Source organism: Monopterus albus, unplaced genomic scaffold, assembly GCF_001952655.1.
Source record: "Monopterus albus unplaced genomic scaffold, M_albus_1.0 scaffold419.1, whole genome shotgun sequence".
NCBI lineage: Eukaryota > Metazoa > Chordata > Actinopteri > Synbranchiformes > Synbranchidae > Monopterus > Monopterus albus.
The window spans coordinates 1-11,934 of record NW_018128299.1 but is presented as its reverse complement, the minus strand read 5'-3'; the positions used below and the strand labels follow the sequence as shown (position 1 = coordinate 11,934).

At 43.6% G+C, this 11,934-nt stretch overlaps 1 protein-coding gene across 9 annotated transcripts in view; it reads left to right on the top strand.

The window, feature by feature from the left end:
- Positions 1-11,928, top strand: part of wnk2 (WNK lysine deficient protein kinase 2) — a 22,458-nt gene extending 10,530 nt beyond the window's left edge. For 2 of the 9 annotated variants that reach the window (XM_020586704.1, XM_020586712.1), the window contains 21 exons: positions 620-742; positions 1,185-1,217; positions 2,004-2,120; positions 2,262-2,675; positions 2,845-3,546; positions 3,808-3,857; positions 3,954-4,116; positions 4,201-4,317; positions 4,416-4,586; positions 4,754-4,796; positions 4,921-5,082; positions 5,275-6,152; positions 6,608-6,665; positions 6,785-6,849; positions 6,962-7,551; positions 7,653-7,885; positions 7,979-8,209; positions 8,378-8,476; positions 9,317-9,361; positions 9,475-9,797; positions 10,796-11,928. In XM_020586704.1, coding sequence (XP_020442360.1) covers positions 620-742; positions 1,185-1,217; positions 2,004-2,120; positions 2,262-2,675; positions 2,845-3,546; positions 3,808-3,857; positions 3,954-4,116; positions 4,201-4,317; positions 4,416-4,586; positions 4,754-4,796; positions 4,921-5,082; positions 5,275-6,152; positions 6,608-6,665; positions 6,785-6,849; positions 6,962-7,551; positions 7,653-7,885; positions 7,979-8,209; positions 8,378-8,476; positions 9,317-9,361; positions 9,475-9,797; positions 10,796-11,092 — 4,914 coding nt within the window. In that variant the 3' untranslated portion in view covers positions 11,093-11,928. The remainder of the gene's footprint in view (positions 1-619; positions 743-1,184; positions 1,218-2,003; positions 2,121-2,261; positions 2,676-2,844; positions 3,547-3,807; positions 3,858-3,953; positions 4,117-4,200; positions 4,318-4,415; positions 4,587-4,753; positions 4,797-4,920; positions 5,083-5,274; positions 6,153-6,607; positions 6,666-6,784; positions 6,850-6,961; positions 7,552-7,652; positions 7,886-7,978; positions 8,210-8,377; positions 8,477-9,316; positions 9,362-9,474; positions 9,798-10,795) is intronic. The other 7 variants (XM_020586708.1, XM_020586709.1, XM_020586705.1 and 4 more) reach the window with 7 other exon arrangements.
- Positions 11,929-11,934: the final 6 nt, after the last annotated feature.

Here is an 11,934-nt window from a genome sequence, read left to right as displayed (position 1 = left end):
ACCGCTGTCTCCAACACACTGTCACTCATAGGACCAGTGCTCCCACCCTCTCTGACATTGGAACTAATCATTCACTGGACAGCCATGGTGAGGCTGGGGTTACTAAATCTTTAGTAGTCAGACATGTAGACAGGAGTCAGAGCCTGGAGGCCAACTCTGGACAGGAACCTGCTGTTATCACCACATGACAGTGAAACCAGACCAGATCCATTGGTAGGTCAGAGAAGGAGACTTCATTCAGGCTAAATGCTGACACTGCAGCAACCTGCTGTAGCCTTCATGATTCTACCAGCTGCTTCACTCCTGTTGTCTTTCCATGCTGACAGAAAAGTGCAACACCTAGTCTCTGCTTCTTAATTCACAATAAGGGTTCTGCTGTCATTTTTAGATAAGGAGGAGGAGAGGAAGGTGTGGCAGCATCCAAATAATGTGCTAGCAGAGTGTGTGGCAGTGGACATGATCCGTGGCTGATGTCTTTCTTATGACACACTGAATATTTTAACCTTGAGCTTGATTTGTTACAATACAAACATGATCTTCTGTTGCATAGTGAGTCATAGTACAGTATATCTAAAAGCAAGGTCCATTAGATGTCGCCTCTCTTGTGTGTCTGTGACAGATAGTTTCTGCTCCAGCTACACCAGCCCCTACTGCGCAACAAAGTGGACACACAGCACAGAGCTTCCCAGCTGCAGCCCCCACTCTACAGCCGGAGCTTACTGTCCAACCCAGCCAGGAGCAGGTACTGCATAGAGCTTACTGCGACAGGCCCTGGCAACAGCTGTAGTGAGGCACAAAAAGCTGTGTTAGGAAGCAACCGTTTGGAAGTCACCCACTGCAGACCACTCAGAGCTGCTGGCTAGAACATTTATCTGGATCCCATTACCTGTTAATGCTGTACGCTTACATTAACCTTGTTTCTTTGACATCTAAAAATTATTACTTCCATAGTGGGCATTCAGTGTTGACCGTTGACTATTGGAGTTATGCTGCTTAACTAAAACATGCAAACATACAGGAAATTACTGTGTCATTTAGATGCCCCAGTCATCTGAGAACACACTATTTGTAGGGTATCTGTGTAATGTGAGTACAGAGTGCACCTGATTACCCTTTTTAATTACTTATTCATACAGTATATGGTGTATGTGATGTATACCCCTCTCATTTATCTTCCCCTTTAGTGCCATCTCCAGCCAGCTGCTGTCCTGCCCCAGGTAGAACCATCATCTCTTTACTTCTGCCTTCCTTGCAACTGACTTTTATTACAGGATAAGACCAGTCTTTTTCTATATTAACAGTATTTTCAACACTCGCCTTACAGAGACTAAAACTGACAATGAATTGCCTCCACTCTCATTAAACACTCATTGTTAATGTCCGTCTATCAGACCTCGGTCAGCTTGTTTGTCTGTGCCACAGACCTCCGTGTTGTTCAAAAACAATTAAAAACACATCAGGGAAACACACTGCTGCACTGGGTGACATGTTTCTTCATTAGCAAACTCCAGACCCGAGTGTGAGGAGCTAGTGCAGTGTAAACGAAGCAGGAAGCTTGCACAAGAGCTTGTAAATGCGCAGTTGATTCTGACTTGTGCTAACTTCAGGAAATGGTGACTGCTTAGAGCCTTTGGGGAAACATGGTTGGGTCTGAGATTTCATAATGAAAAAACATGTCACCCAGTGCAGCGGTATGTTTCCCTGATGTGCTTGAAATCATTTTTGAACAACAACGGTGGTCTATGGTACAAATGAACAAGCTAATCAAGGACTGACAGCTGACAGACATTAACCTTGAGTAGAGGCACATATAATTGTCAGCTTTAATCTCTGTATGGTAATAATTTTCCCTTAATATAAAAAATGTCTGGTCTTATCCTTTGAAGTGAAGCTTTTACACCAGAATTTCATATTGATTTAATAGAGAATTAGTTTGTGTTTCCATCACAAAAGTCATACTCTACGGTCAAAATGAAAAAGAAATGTTGGATTTCCTTCCTTAGTTATTATCTTCTGACCAGCCTACGTCTCATCTGAGTCCACCTGACATGCCTACCAGTTTTCCACAGTCAGTGTCCAGTGCTCCACCCCCACTCCTGCCCCTGCAGATCAGCACACAAGTATGTTGTGGTAAAAACACAAGACAAACAAACTACAAAAGTTCAGGGTTGAGTAAATCATACAGGGCCTGTGTGAATATTGTCTTTATCAACTGGTTGTTTTTGTTCATTTTATATACATTTTCCCCTTTTCTTTCCCAGTTTCCTTCACCATATCCTGTTGTTCAAACAGGCCATGAGCCCCCTCCCATCTTATCAGCTCAGTTGCCAGCTGCCTACAGCAGCAGTGGCCCTCTTATGTCTAGCACTTACTGCACACCTTCACTCCGCCACCCATCCCTCCCTCTGACCCCTCATGCTGCCTTGCCCTCTACACCTACCCTCAGCACTCCTCAGACACCTCTGTCCACATCCCAGTATGTGCCCAGCGTGGCACTCCCCACTCCGCTTCGCACCATGGTCCCTGCGGTGCTCCATCAGCAGAGTGGCCCTCCCATATCTCAGCCCAACCTTTGTAACTTCCGTACCACCCATCCCTTACCTCTCTCCCAGGTACAACCCGCCCCACACCCTGCCCCCCACCTTGAGCAGGAACTGGCTGAGCAGCCTGTCCAGGTGAATATTTGGCTAAATTCTCACAAAAATGGTTGGGTCATGGGGAATACTAAGGTGACAGTATAGCTTAACCAGTATAATGCATTCACGATATGTGTTTGAGGTTATAGAGGTGAACAGTGTTTGTATTAACTGACAAACAATTCCCTAAATGTGGCATTTCTTTCAGGTACAAACGATTGTTCCACAGGGGAGTTTGGGAGATGTTCAGCTTTTGGCTCCGGTTCACCCTATATTGCCTGCTGTTCAGACTCCTCTTTGGGGAAGCAGAATAGATGAAGAAACTACTGCAACAGGCTTAGACTTAACTGCAGCTCCCACAGTTCCAGCTCCAGTTCCAGCCCCAGCCTTGATCTCAGTCTCAACTACAGTACCGGTTGACACCCACACCCCAACACAAAGTCCAGCTCTGATCCCAGCACAAAGCCAACCACTAGGCCCAGCATCAACACAAGCTGCAGCCCTGCCTCCAGCTTCAACCCTTGTTAAGGCCCCAACTTCAGTCCCAATACAGGTTCCAATATTAGTGCCAGCTTCAGCCTCAGCCCCAGCGCAAGCACCAGTCTCTGCATCGGATCCTACTTTTGTCTCATCTACAACTGCTGACACATCTATCACTGGTAAACCCTCACTTTCAGTCCCAGGGTTGGTCTCAGTCCCAATCCCTGTCACTCTGCCAGCCTCAATTCAATCTGCAGCTCCTGCTCCACCCCCAGCTTCTGTTATAATTTCAGTCCCAGCTCTAGTTCTGCAGCCTGCTGGGATCCAGACAGCTGTTTCGGTGCCTGAGAGTGCCAGCCTGGTCAATGCTCAGCAAAACCTTGAAGCTACATCTGCATCTCATACTTTTCAACAAGAGCCTTGTGTAGAGGTAGGAATAAAGCCAAAATAATCACATTTTTTGTTTAATATTGATCTATACACACACGCAAATTTATAAAATAATTATATTTTCTGGATGAAAACTGAAACCATCTCCTTCTGAGATAAAGATAAGACTTTCAGGTCAAAAGCAACTAGCATCATTAACATTAAGACTTGTACGCTATTGTCTCGCAGTTTACATTGCGTCTAAAATAAAACTTCTCCAAGGTTACATAACTGCTGCACATGCCTATTTTTCTCTCTTCAGGATATGCTTCAGGACAAACCAGTATCTTTACCCAGCTATGCTTATGACAGGTGTGGGACTTTACAGGCTGAATCTTTACAAGTAACACAAAGTGGTGAAAACATGTCAGAAACCAGAAGTGATAAAGTGTTTTTAAACTTTTATAGTTTCAGCTCTGATGTGGCATCTGGTAAGGAAACAAGCGATGGCTATGATAGCTTCGCTAGTGGGGGGAAAGGTGACGGAAAACCCAGAAAACACCACCGCAAGTCGACCCGCACACGTTCCCGGCAAGAAAAGACCAGCAAGCCGAAGCTGAGCATGCTCAATGTGAGTCATGGTATAATTTGTGGCAACTTTAGCTACAGTTTCTTTATATCATAATGTTTCTGATTGTAACACCTGCACCCACAGGTTTGCAACACTGGTGATAAAATGGTTGAATGCCAGCTGGAGACTCACAACCACAAAATGGTGACATTTAAGTTTGATCTTGATGGAGATGCTCCAGAGGAAATTGCTACTTATATGGTTAGTTCAGCCTTTTACAGTTTATAGTTTTTGTCATGTCTGTTGGTTACACTGTATTTATAACATTGTTTAACACCTTTAAAACTGTGTGCCAACAGGTTGAGAATGGCTTTATCCTACTGTTAGAGAAAGAAGTCTTCATTGATCAGCTTAAGGATATTGTAGATAAAGCTGAAGACATGCTGCATGAAGACATGGAGGGTGAACAGGCTTCCATCTTGAGTTGTAGTCCTCAACAAGGCCAAATGGCTGAAGGGCTGGTAGGAGAGGTATGAAGGGGTGGACAAGGATATGAATATATACATAAAGTATACACTACACATGCTTATACATTCATTTAGACATGGACAGGGACATATTCATGGACATGGATATATACAAATAAATACAAAGTGACAAGTAGCATATTAGCGCACATGTGTCTGTTACTCTGCAGAGGCAGCAGTCTGGAGCACCTCAGCCTGTCTATCAGCAGAATGGTAAAACAAAAAAAAAACAAAAAAAACTCTTTCAAAAATGTAACCAGCTGTGTGTCTAGTAATTGAGTTGTCATATTTGCTTATGAGAACATGGGTGGTAAATGTTTGAAGTCTTGGATTGCAGTTCTCCACACAGGAAAGAGATGGTTCATAATTTGCCCTGTGGAGGAGACACCCACATCCAGCCAAGAGACCCCATCAGAAGGCACAGCTACACAGTCGCCTGGGAGTTCAGCCACTACCCAGCCTGCTGACAGTGGCACTGCAAGGCCATCTGCATCCAGAGGTGACTTTGTTTCCACAGCACAATATATGACAGCTTCATGGATCAACTGCACTACCTTGTGGCAGCAGAATGAAAGACATCCTACAGCTCTCATGGGCAACTAATGACTTTATAGAAAGATTCAACATAAAGGTTACATATTGTTGAATCTTGCAATCTTTTATACATTTCTTAATTTTATTTTTTCTACAGAAGAGGGCTCTTCATCCACAATGTCTGGTGGAAGTTTAGGCTTCTCCTATGATGTGTATGCATTCTGCAGTCCTCCAGTAATGTCCAACACAGACCCACTTCTCTTGGCAGCTCTGTCTCCTCCTGTGTCTGCTCCACCAACCCTTCAGTCTGTACCATCAGTGGAGCCTGCGGGTAGCTTGGTGCAGCCCAGTGCCTATCAGGCCCAGTCAGCCAGAGCTCAAACTTTGCCCCCATCCTCCACACATACGTCTTTCCCGGTGAACGAGTCACAGGGGTCCCCTCCAGGTTCCATCTCCCCAACCCATGCTGCTCAGCAGATGCCTGATATGACATGCCCTGTTTCTCTGATCGAAGAGATGCCCTGCTGCCCTCTGGTCATGCCCCTGTCTCTGGATGTCAGTGGTTCACAGGTTGGGTCTCCTCTCACCCCACTTCCGCTCCAGGAGCAAGGTTTAGCCAAAGAGCCACTGTCTGCTTCATACGCCTCTGCTGCACGAGGTGAGCGGCCGCAGCAGCCTGTGGTGCTCCAGCAGCCTTTCTCCAGCATGGCAGGGACCAAAGTGTCTTCACTGCCCCAGAGCCCAGCACCAACCCAGCACGGTGCAGGGCCCGGGGAGTCAGATGGTGAAGGACGTCTGGGCCGCGGGGGCGGGGGCTTTGTAGACAGCACCATAAAAACTCTGGATGAGAAACTAAGGAATTTGCTCTATCAGGAGTATGCTCCCATGTACCCATCAGGCAGTGCTGCAGAGACACCAGGATCTGGCACTGAGTACATCCAGTCACCTCCTGGTCCAGACAGCGCCGCAGGAGGGTCAGGAAACAGCACGCCAGGGCTGATGGGGGAGGGACGCTACAGGGTAGGAGAACAGCTGGTAAGTACAATTAAAGACCCAGTCAGCCTGTTATTTTTTAAACAATATAAATTACAGGCATAGTATTCTCATATATACTGATTACTGAGTTTGACAGCTGAAAAAGTATTTGGTGTGTATTTCAAATCATCTTTTTGAAAATACAGACATGTTTTCTTTTCTTTTTACAGGTATTATTGGTGTGAACAAACCTTTTACAGCAGAAAACCTTAAATAATTAACTTAGATTAAGCTTCTTTCTAGATGTAGTTTATGTATTAAAATAGCTGAGTCAGTTCTGAAATTGTATTTGTTTTTCCAACAACATATTGCAAAATAAAATCTGCTCTCCTGTACAAATTTTATATATTTGAAAGGGTTTGTTTTAACAGTTGTATGATGGGAAAATGATTAATGGGTTGTTTTGTTGTTTTCTCATGTCTCTTTTCTTTCTCTCTCCCCCTGACACCTGTTAGCCTCAAATTCCAGAGCGAATGGATAGCTTGAGCACGCTGAGCGACTCAGCCGTGTGCGGTATGTACTGTAAGCACTAACACTCTAACATGACTGGCAGTATTACTTCTGTATGAGTTTATGTGTTACTGTCCATTACTGTGGTTTCACAGTATTCACTGTTATCAACACTTTTGCAGCTTCTCTGTCAAGAAGACATCTTCCTCACTCTGCTTCCTGCTCTGGAACAAGAGGTCGATTTAAGGTAGAAAAGGGAGATTTTCTCTGCATTTAGGAGGAAGGTAGAACTGTTTTTGATTAGCTTAACTGCATCATGATTTTGTATGAATACCCAGTCTGTTCTTTGCTTTTGGTAGGTAATATCTGTTCCACCTGAAATGACCAACAGACGAGATGTGAAACAAAGGAGCTGGAGCAGTGCTGCTTCACCTGCACACCCTGTAGGATACGGTGGGGACCACGCTCAGGTTGAGGCCATGACCACCTCCACCACAATTGGCCGTTTCTCTGTAGTTAGCACTGAAGATGACATTACACAGAGGATGCGCTGCAGCCGCTACTCTGCCCCACCTGATTTCTACCTGGACACACCTCCTTCCATGGCCAAGCGGGGCTCTCTGCCTCGTGCCATGACTTCGACCTCTGTCCCCGTGGATGTCACGGTCCATGCTCGCTTTCTTTCCTCAGACTCAGGGGCTGAGAGCAGCCCTGCGAAGCTGGCTCCTGCCACCCCGTCTCATCATGCTCGCTCAGAGCGCAGAGGAAGCGACCTCATGAAGAGGGCAGTGGCCTTCCTCCGTCGTTCTGGGCGCAGCAGCAGTGTGCAGAGCTCTGATTCACCAAATAGGCACGGAGGCATTCATGGTTCAGCCTATGCCAGCAGCGACAATGATTCGGAAATGGAGGACTCAGACATAAAAAGGGAACTACAGAGACTCAGGGAGAAGTAGGCACAGCCAGTGGTTTACACTTTGCCCCATTTAGTGTCTTTACAGGAAAATATTTTGACATTTAGCTTGCAAGTGACCAGTATGTTCTTCCCCTCAGACATCTGAAGGAGATTTCTGAGCTGCAGGCCCATCAGCGGGGAGAAGTGGAACTGCTCTATCGCCGTCTTGGCAAAGTCCCTCCTACTGTCTTGGGTCTCTCACACGTTGCACCTCATGCCGGCCATAGAAGGAGGTCCAGCAAGCACAGACTGAAGCCTGGCAAACTTCTCAGCCCTCTGGTTCAACAATTTAGAAATGTCACAACCAAAACTAGTGACACCAGCAGATCCAGTGAGTGCCATTTCAGAATCTCCAGTATTATAAGTTGAATATTTACAGCAAGACCAAAGAATATATTATTGTGATGCCTGTGTATGTGTTCAGGTGCTGCTACAGCTAAAGGTGAGCCCACAGTGAGTTTAAATGGCTCTCCAGCAAAGGGGCTCTTAGACCCTCATGGTAGGCCGCGATCATGCACCAGCCACCTTCCCAGCTCAACCTCAGAGCCTGTGCAGACTCAGCAGCCCTGTTCTCTCAAGGGCTCTTTGTCCTCTGATAATATTTATACCGGACTACATGGAGACAGCACTGGCACACCAGCGCCAACCGGACAAGGTGAGTAGCAGCAACACAAAGCAGAACATCTTGGCTGCACAATCGTTCCACTAATACTATAAATGCTGTATCTAGATTCACCAGAGAATAAAGAAGAAACACTTTAAAAAGGTTGCTATCAATATGTGCCATTCTTACCCCGGTGTCTTTGATTATATTCCTCTACAGGCTGGCCTAATTACCCTCGACCATCTGAGAGAGTGACCTATAAATCCAGTAGCAAACCACGAGCCAGATTTCTCAGTGGGCCTATGTCTCTGTCTATCTGTTTGTATCTCTTCTCTACCTGCATAGCTTCACTTTTTTGCTTTACATATTTTCTGTTTCTCTTCTTTTAGCTTACTGATATCTTTTATTTGTCTTTGCCAAACTGTTCTGCAGCACCTTTGAGTTTACCTTTGCTTCGTGTTGGCCATATCACTTGCCCTTGTCTCCTATTTTGTCTTGCAAAGAAAGATATTATCTATTCAAAACCCTGATTAGTAAAGCTTGTTTTGAAGAAGTAAGTTTTGATTGATTTTTTTATTTTATTTTTAAATGTATTTTAAATGTGTTTTTCTATGTTAATTGTGAATTAATAAAAACAGGCCAAAATATTTGTCCATTATAATAGTTAATTGTTTTTACCAGTCTCTTCATATTTATTAGACCAGGGTAGTCAGGGTCCATTGTATTAGTAATGGACATTGTTGCACATTTCACGTGTCTCTGACTGATATAATACTCATGCTATTTATTCACTTTGTAACATACACATTTTTGTGACTTATCCACCTGCATTACTATCAATAGATGTCTGCATGTCACATGCAATCTGCTATAAAATTTCAATATACTATCATTTTATAACCTCTATCTCCTTTTTCTTTGTCTTTCTGTCACTTTTGTACTGCACTTTGATATGACTTTCACCTGGGCCACCTACATAATTTCCCTAACAAATGGACTGTTTTGTTTCAGGGGACTGATGGCTTTATTAAGTCATTTGTTAATTTGGTTTTTGGTTTGTTTCTTTGCTCTGTGTTTGCAATGCTTCCTGTTACTGATCATTATTAGCAGCTAATGGAAATTATCGTTTGTATAATGTCTCTTTTTTTTGTCTTATAGGGTCAACATTGAAACGACTGTGTCTCGGCAAAGACCGTGGCAGCAGTATGTAGAATTACAGTGTCTCAGTAAAAGGAGTCATGTTACTTCATATTAGTCTCATCAGTTCATTAAACATGAATACATGGTATGCTTACTGTATGTATGTGTCCTTTCAGGGCCTGCAGCTGCAACAGGGGCTTTCAGTCAGTCACAGCAGCCTCCTAATGGTGCCACACCCCCATCTCATCAGCCAGTGATGGGACTCGCCCAAGCACAGGCCAACAACAGCAACAATAAGACAGGCACATACAGTGGCAAATCCATCAGTGCCAATGAAAGCAACTTGCCTGATGACTTGCAAAGGCTGATGGACGACTGGGCCCAGGAGGTCCTTATTGTCACCCACATGCCGCACACTAACTCTCTGAGCATCAGTGGGCAGCGGCTATGGGATCAGGTTGCGCCTCGAACACATGAACAACTGGCTAGCGTTTCAGATGTGCGTCTCATGCTAATTATGTACCAGTTTGTGTTCAGTCAACCTTGTGGTCAAAAGAAACAAAATAAATAAAATCTTAAACACTCATTACCAGGGTTTAGTTTGTAAAAAAGTGAGTCCTGCATATGGCACCCAGTCTTTAGATAATGAGGCTGATCACCTAGAATTACTGTGGGTGAGATTACAAATGAAAAAAGTTGAATTAATACTACGCACAAGTAAAAGACTTAAAATGCCTTAAATTATTAGAATCTCACTAGTAAAAAGGCTTTGTAAACCACTTGTATTCGTGGTTTGTGCCATCACACTGCAAGGAAATTGTATTTATTGTATTCATTACCAGTCATGTCATTTCCAGTGGAATGTCATGCTATTTATTTATTAATTTAATTAGTTAGTTACAAACAGCAATAGGTAACATGTACAGAAAAATTTAATTGATAAAATATAAGAAAATGCTGCAATAACAACCAAAAAAAAGTAAAAAAAAAAAAAATCTGTCCATCCAGACTGTGAAGAATCTCACCACACATCCACCCTACAGACATAAACCACAAGCACAGAAACACATAGCAATAATAATAATCATCTTTTATTTAAAAACACTTTTCAAAATCTACATTACAAAGTGCTTTACAAGGCAGCAAATAAAAATTGGTTTAAAAAAACTTAAATAAAATCAGGAAAGGCTCTTTGATTAAAGCGTGTTTTAAGAAGGAGTTTCTGACTTAACTACCTTGATTTCCTCTGGCAAGGTGTTCCCGAGCATTAGGGCCCTCATGGCAAATGCCCTGTCCCCTTTAATTTTTAGCTGGGCCCTTAAACTGACAGAAGGCCTTCACATATATATATACACACAAATGTGCACGGTTTACAGTTTGGCAGAAGTTCCACATCACATACCGTACACAGTGTGTCTATTTACCAACATTATTGGTTGCATTGTATAAATGTAGTTAATCAAAGTGGAAAATCTGCCCACTGTCTCACCCCTGTAGGTCTCATCATGGATAGTCCCAGGTCTAGAGGCCTGCAGTCTGCCCCTGTCATGGCCTGACAGCCCTGAGTCAACACTGATGACCAGTCCCTCCACAGGGCCTCTTCCAACCTATCAGCTACACTGTCCTGCTCCTTTCAGGGCCTCGCCTCTCTCTGTTACTCAGTGGCCTGCGTTGCACTTCCCTCGCCCTTCAGGAGTTTTTGCCTTTCCTGCTGTGCCCTCTGCTCGGGATACCCCAAGCCCAATTCCAGCTACGTCATATCAGCCAGCCGACGCCAAAGCCAGGACTCTCTAATCTGAGTAGCACTGTGGCTTCCATCTCTGTTACCAAAAGAAATATCATAGTCCTAGTCAGTCTTATGTGCATATACTGTATATACTGTAACCAGCATGTGTGTAACCATATGTACATACTTGGTTCCATTCTTGAGTTTTATGTCGTTTCCTTTGCATCAATATACCTCATGTTAATAACAGTACATAATCCTTGAGTGTAGTGTAATGGTAGTAATAGTACATTTACACATGTATATGTAATTAGCCCAATCAGATGTAAATGTACAGATATTTGTCATTACTTTACCATTTATCAAATGTACATAATGCACTTCTCAGTCATGCTGTGTTCATATAAATAGTTGCTCATATCACCTCTATATATAATCTGCCATGTGTATACAGTATATGAATTCTTGTTAGTATGTACATAGCTCCTGTGTGTACAGGTAACAATAGAAAATCAATAGGCTGGTGCTGCAGATATGTGTCTTAATGCAACACCTTCTTAGCCACTATCATGCCATCACTGTGAAGACCTGACATTCTGGTCACTAGGACCGATTGCTTGACCCTGCTCTCTCAGTCCAACGATAGGTTTCATTCTTCATCTATGAAATGCTTCCAGCACAAGCGCTTGAAATATCCTATAGGAGATTTGATCGAACTTAAACTTAATCTTAAGGTGAAAAAACACCTGTGAGAGTGCCTTGAATTGCAGTTTCAGTTTTCTGAAGAAAAGCATTTAGACTTAAAGCAGACGCTAGATATTCTAGCTCTGCTTTCACCTTCAAAGGTAAATTGTGGGATTTGAGTAATGATTGAAACATACTGTATGTAATTAAGCCACATAACATGCTC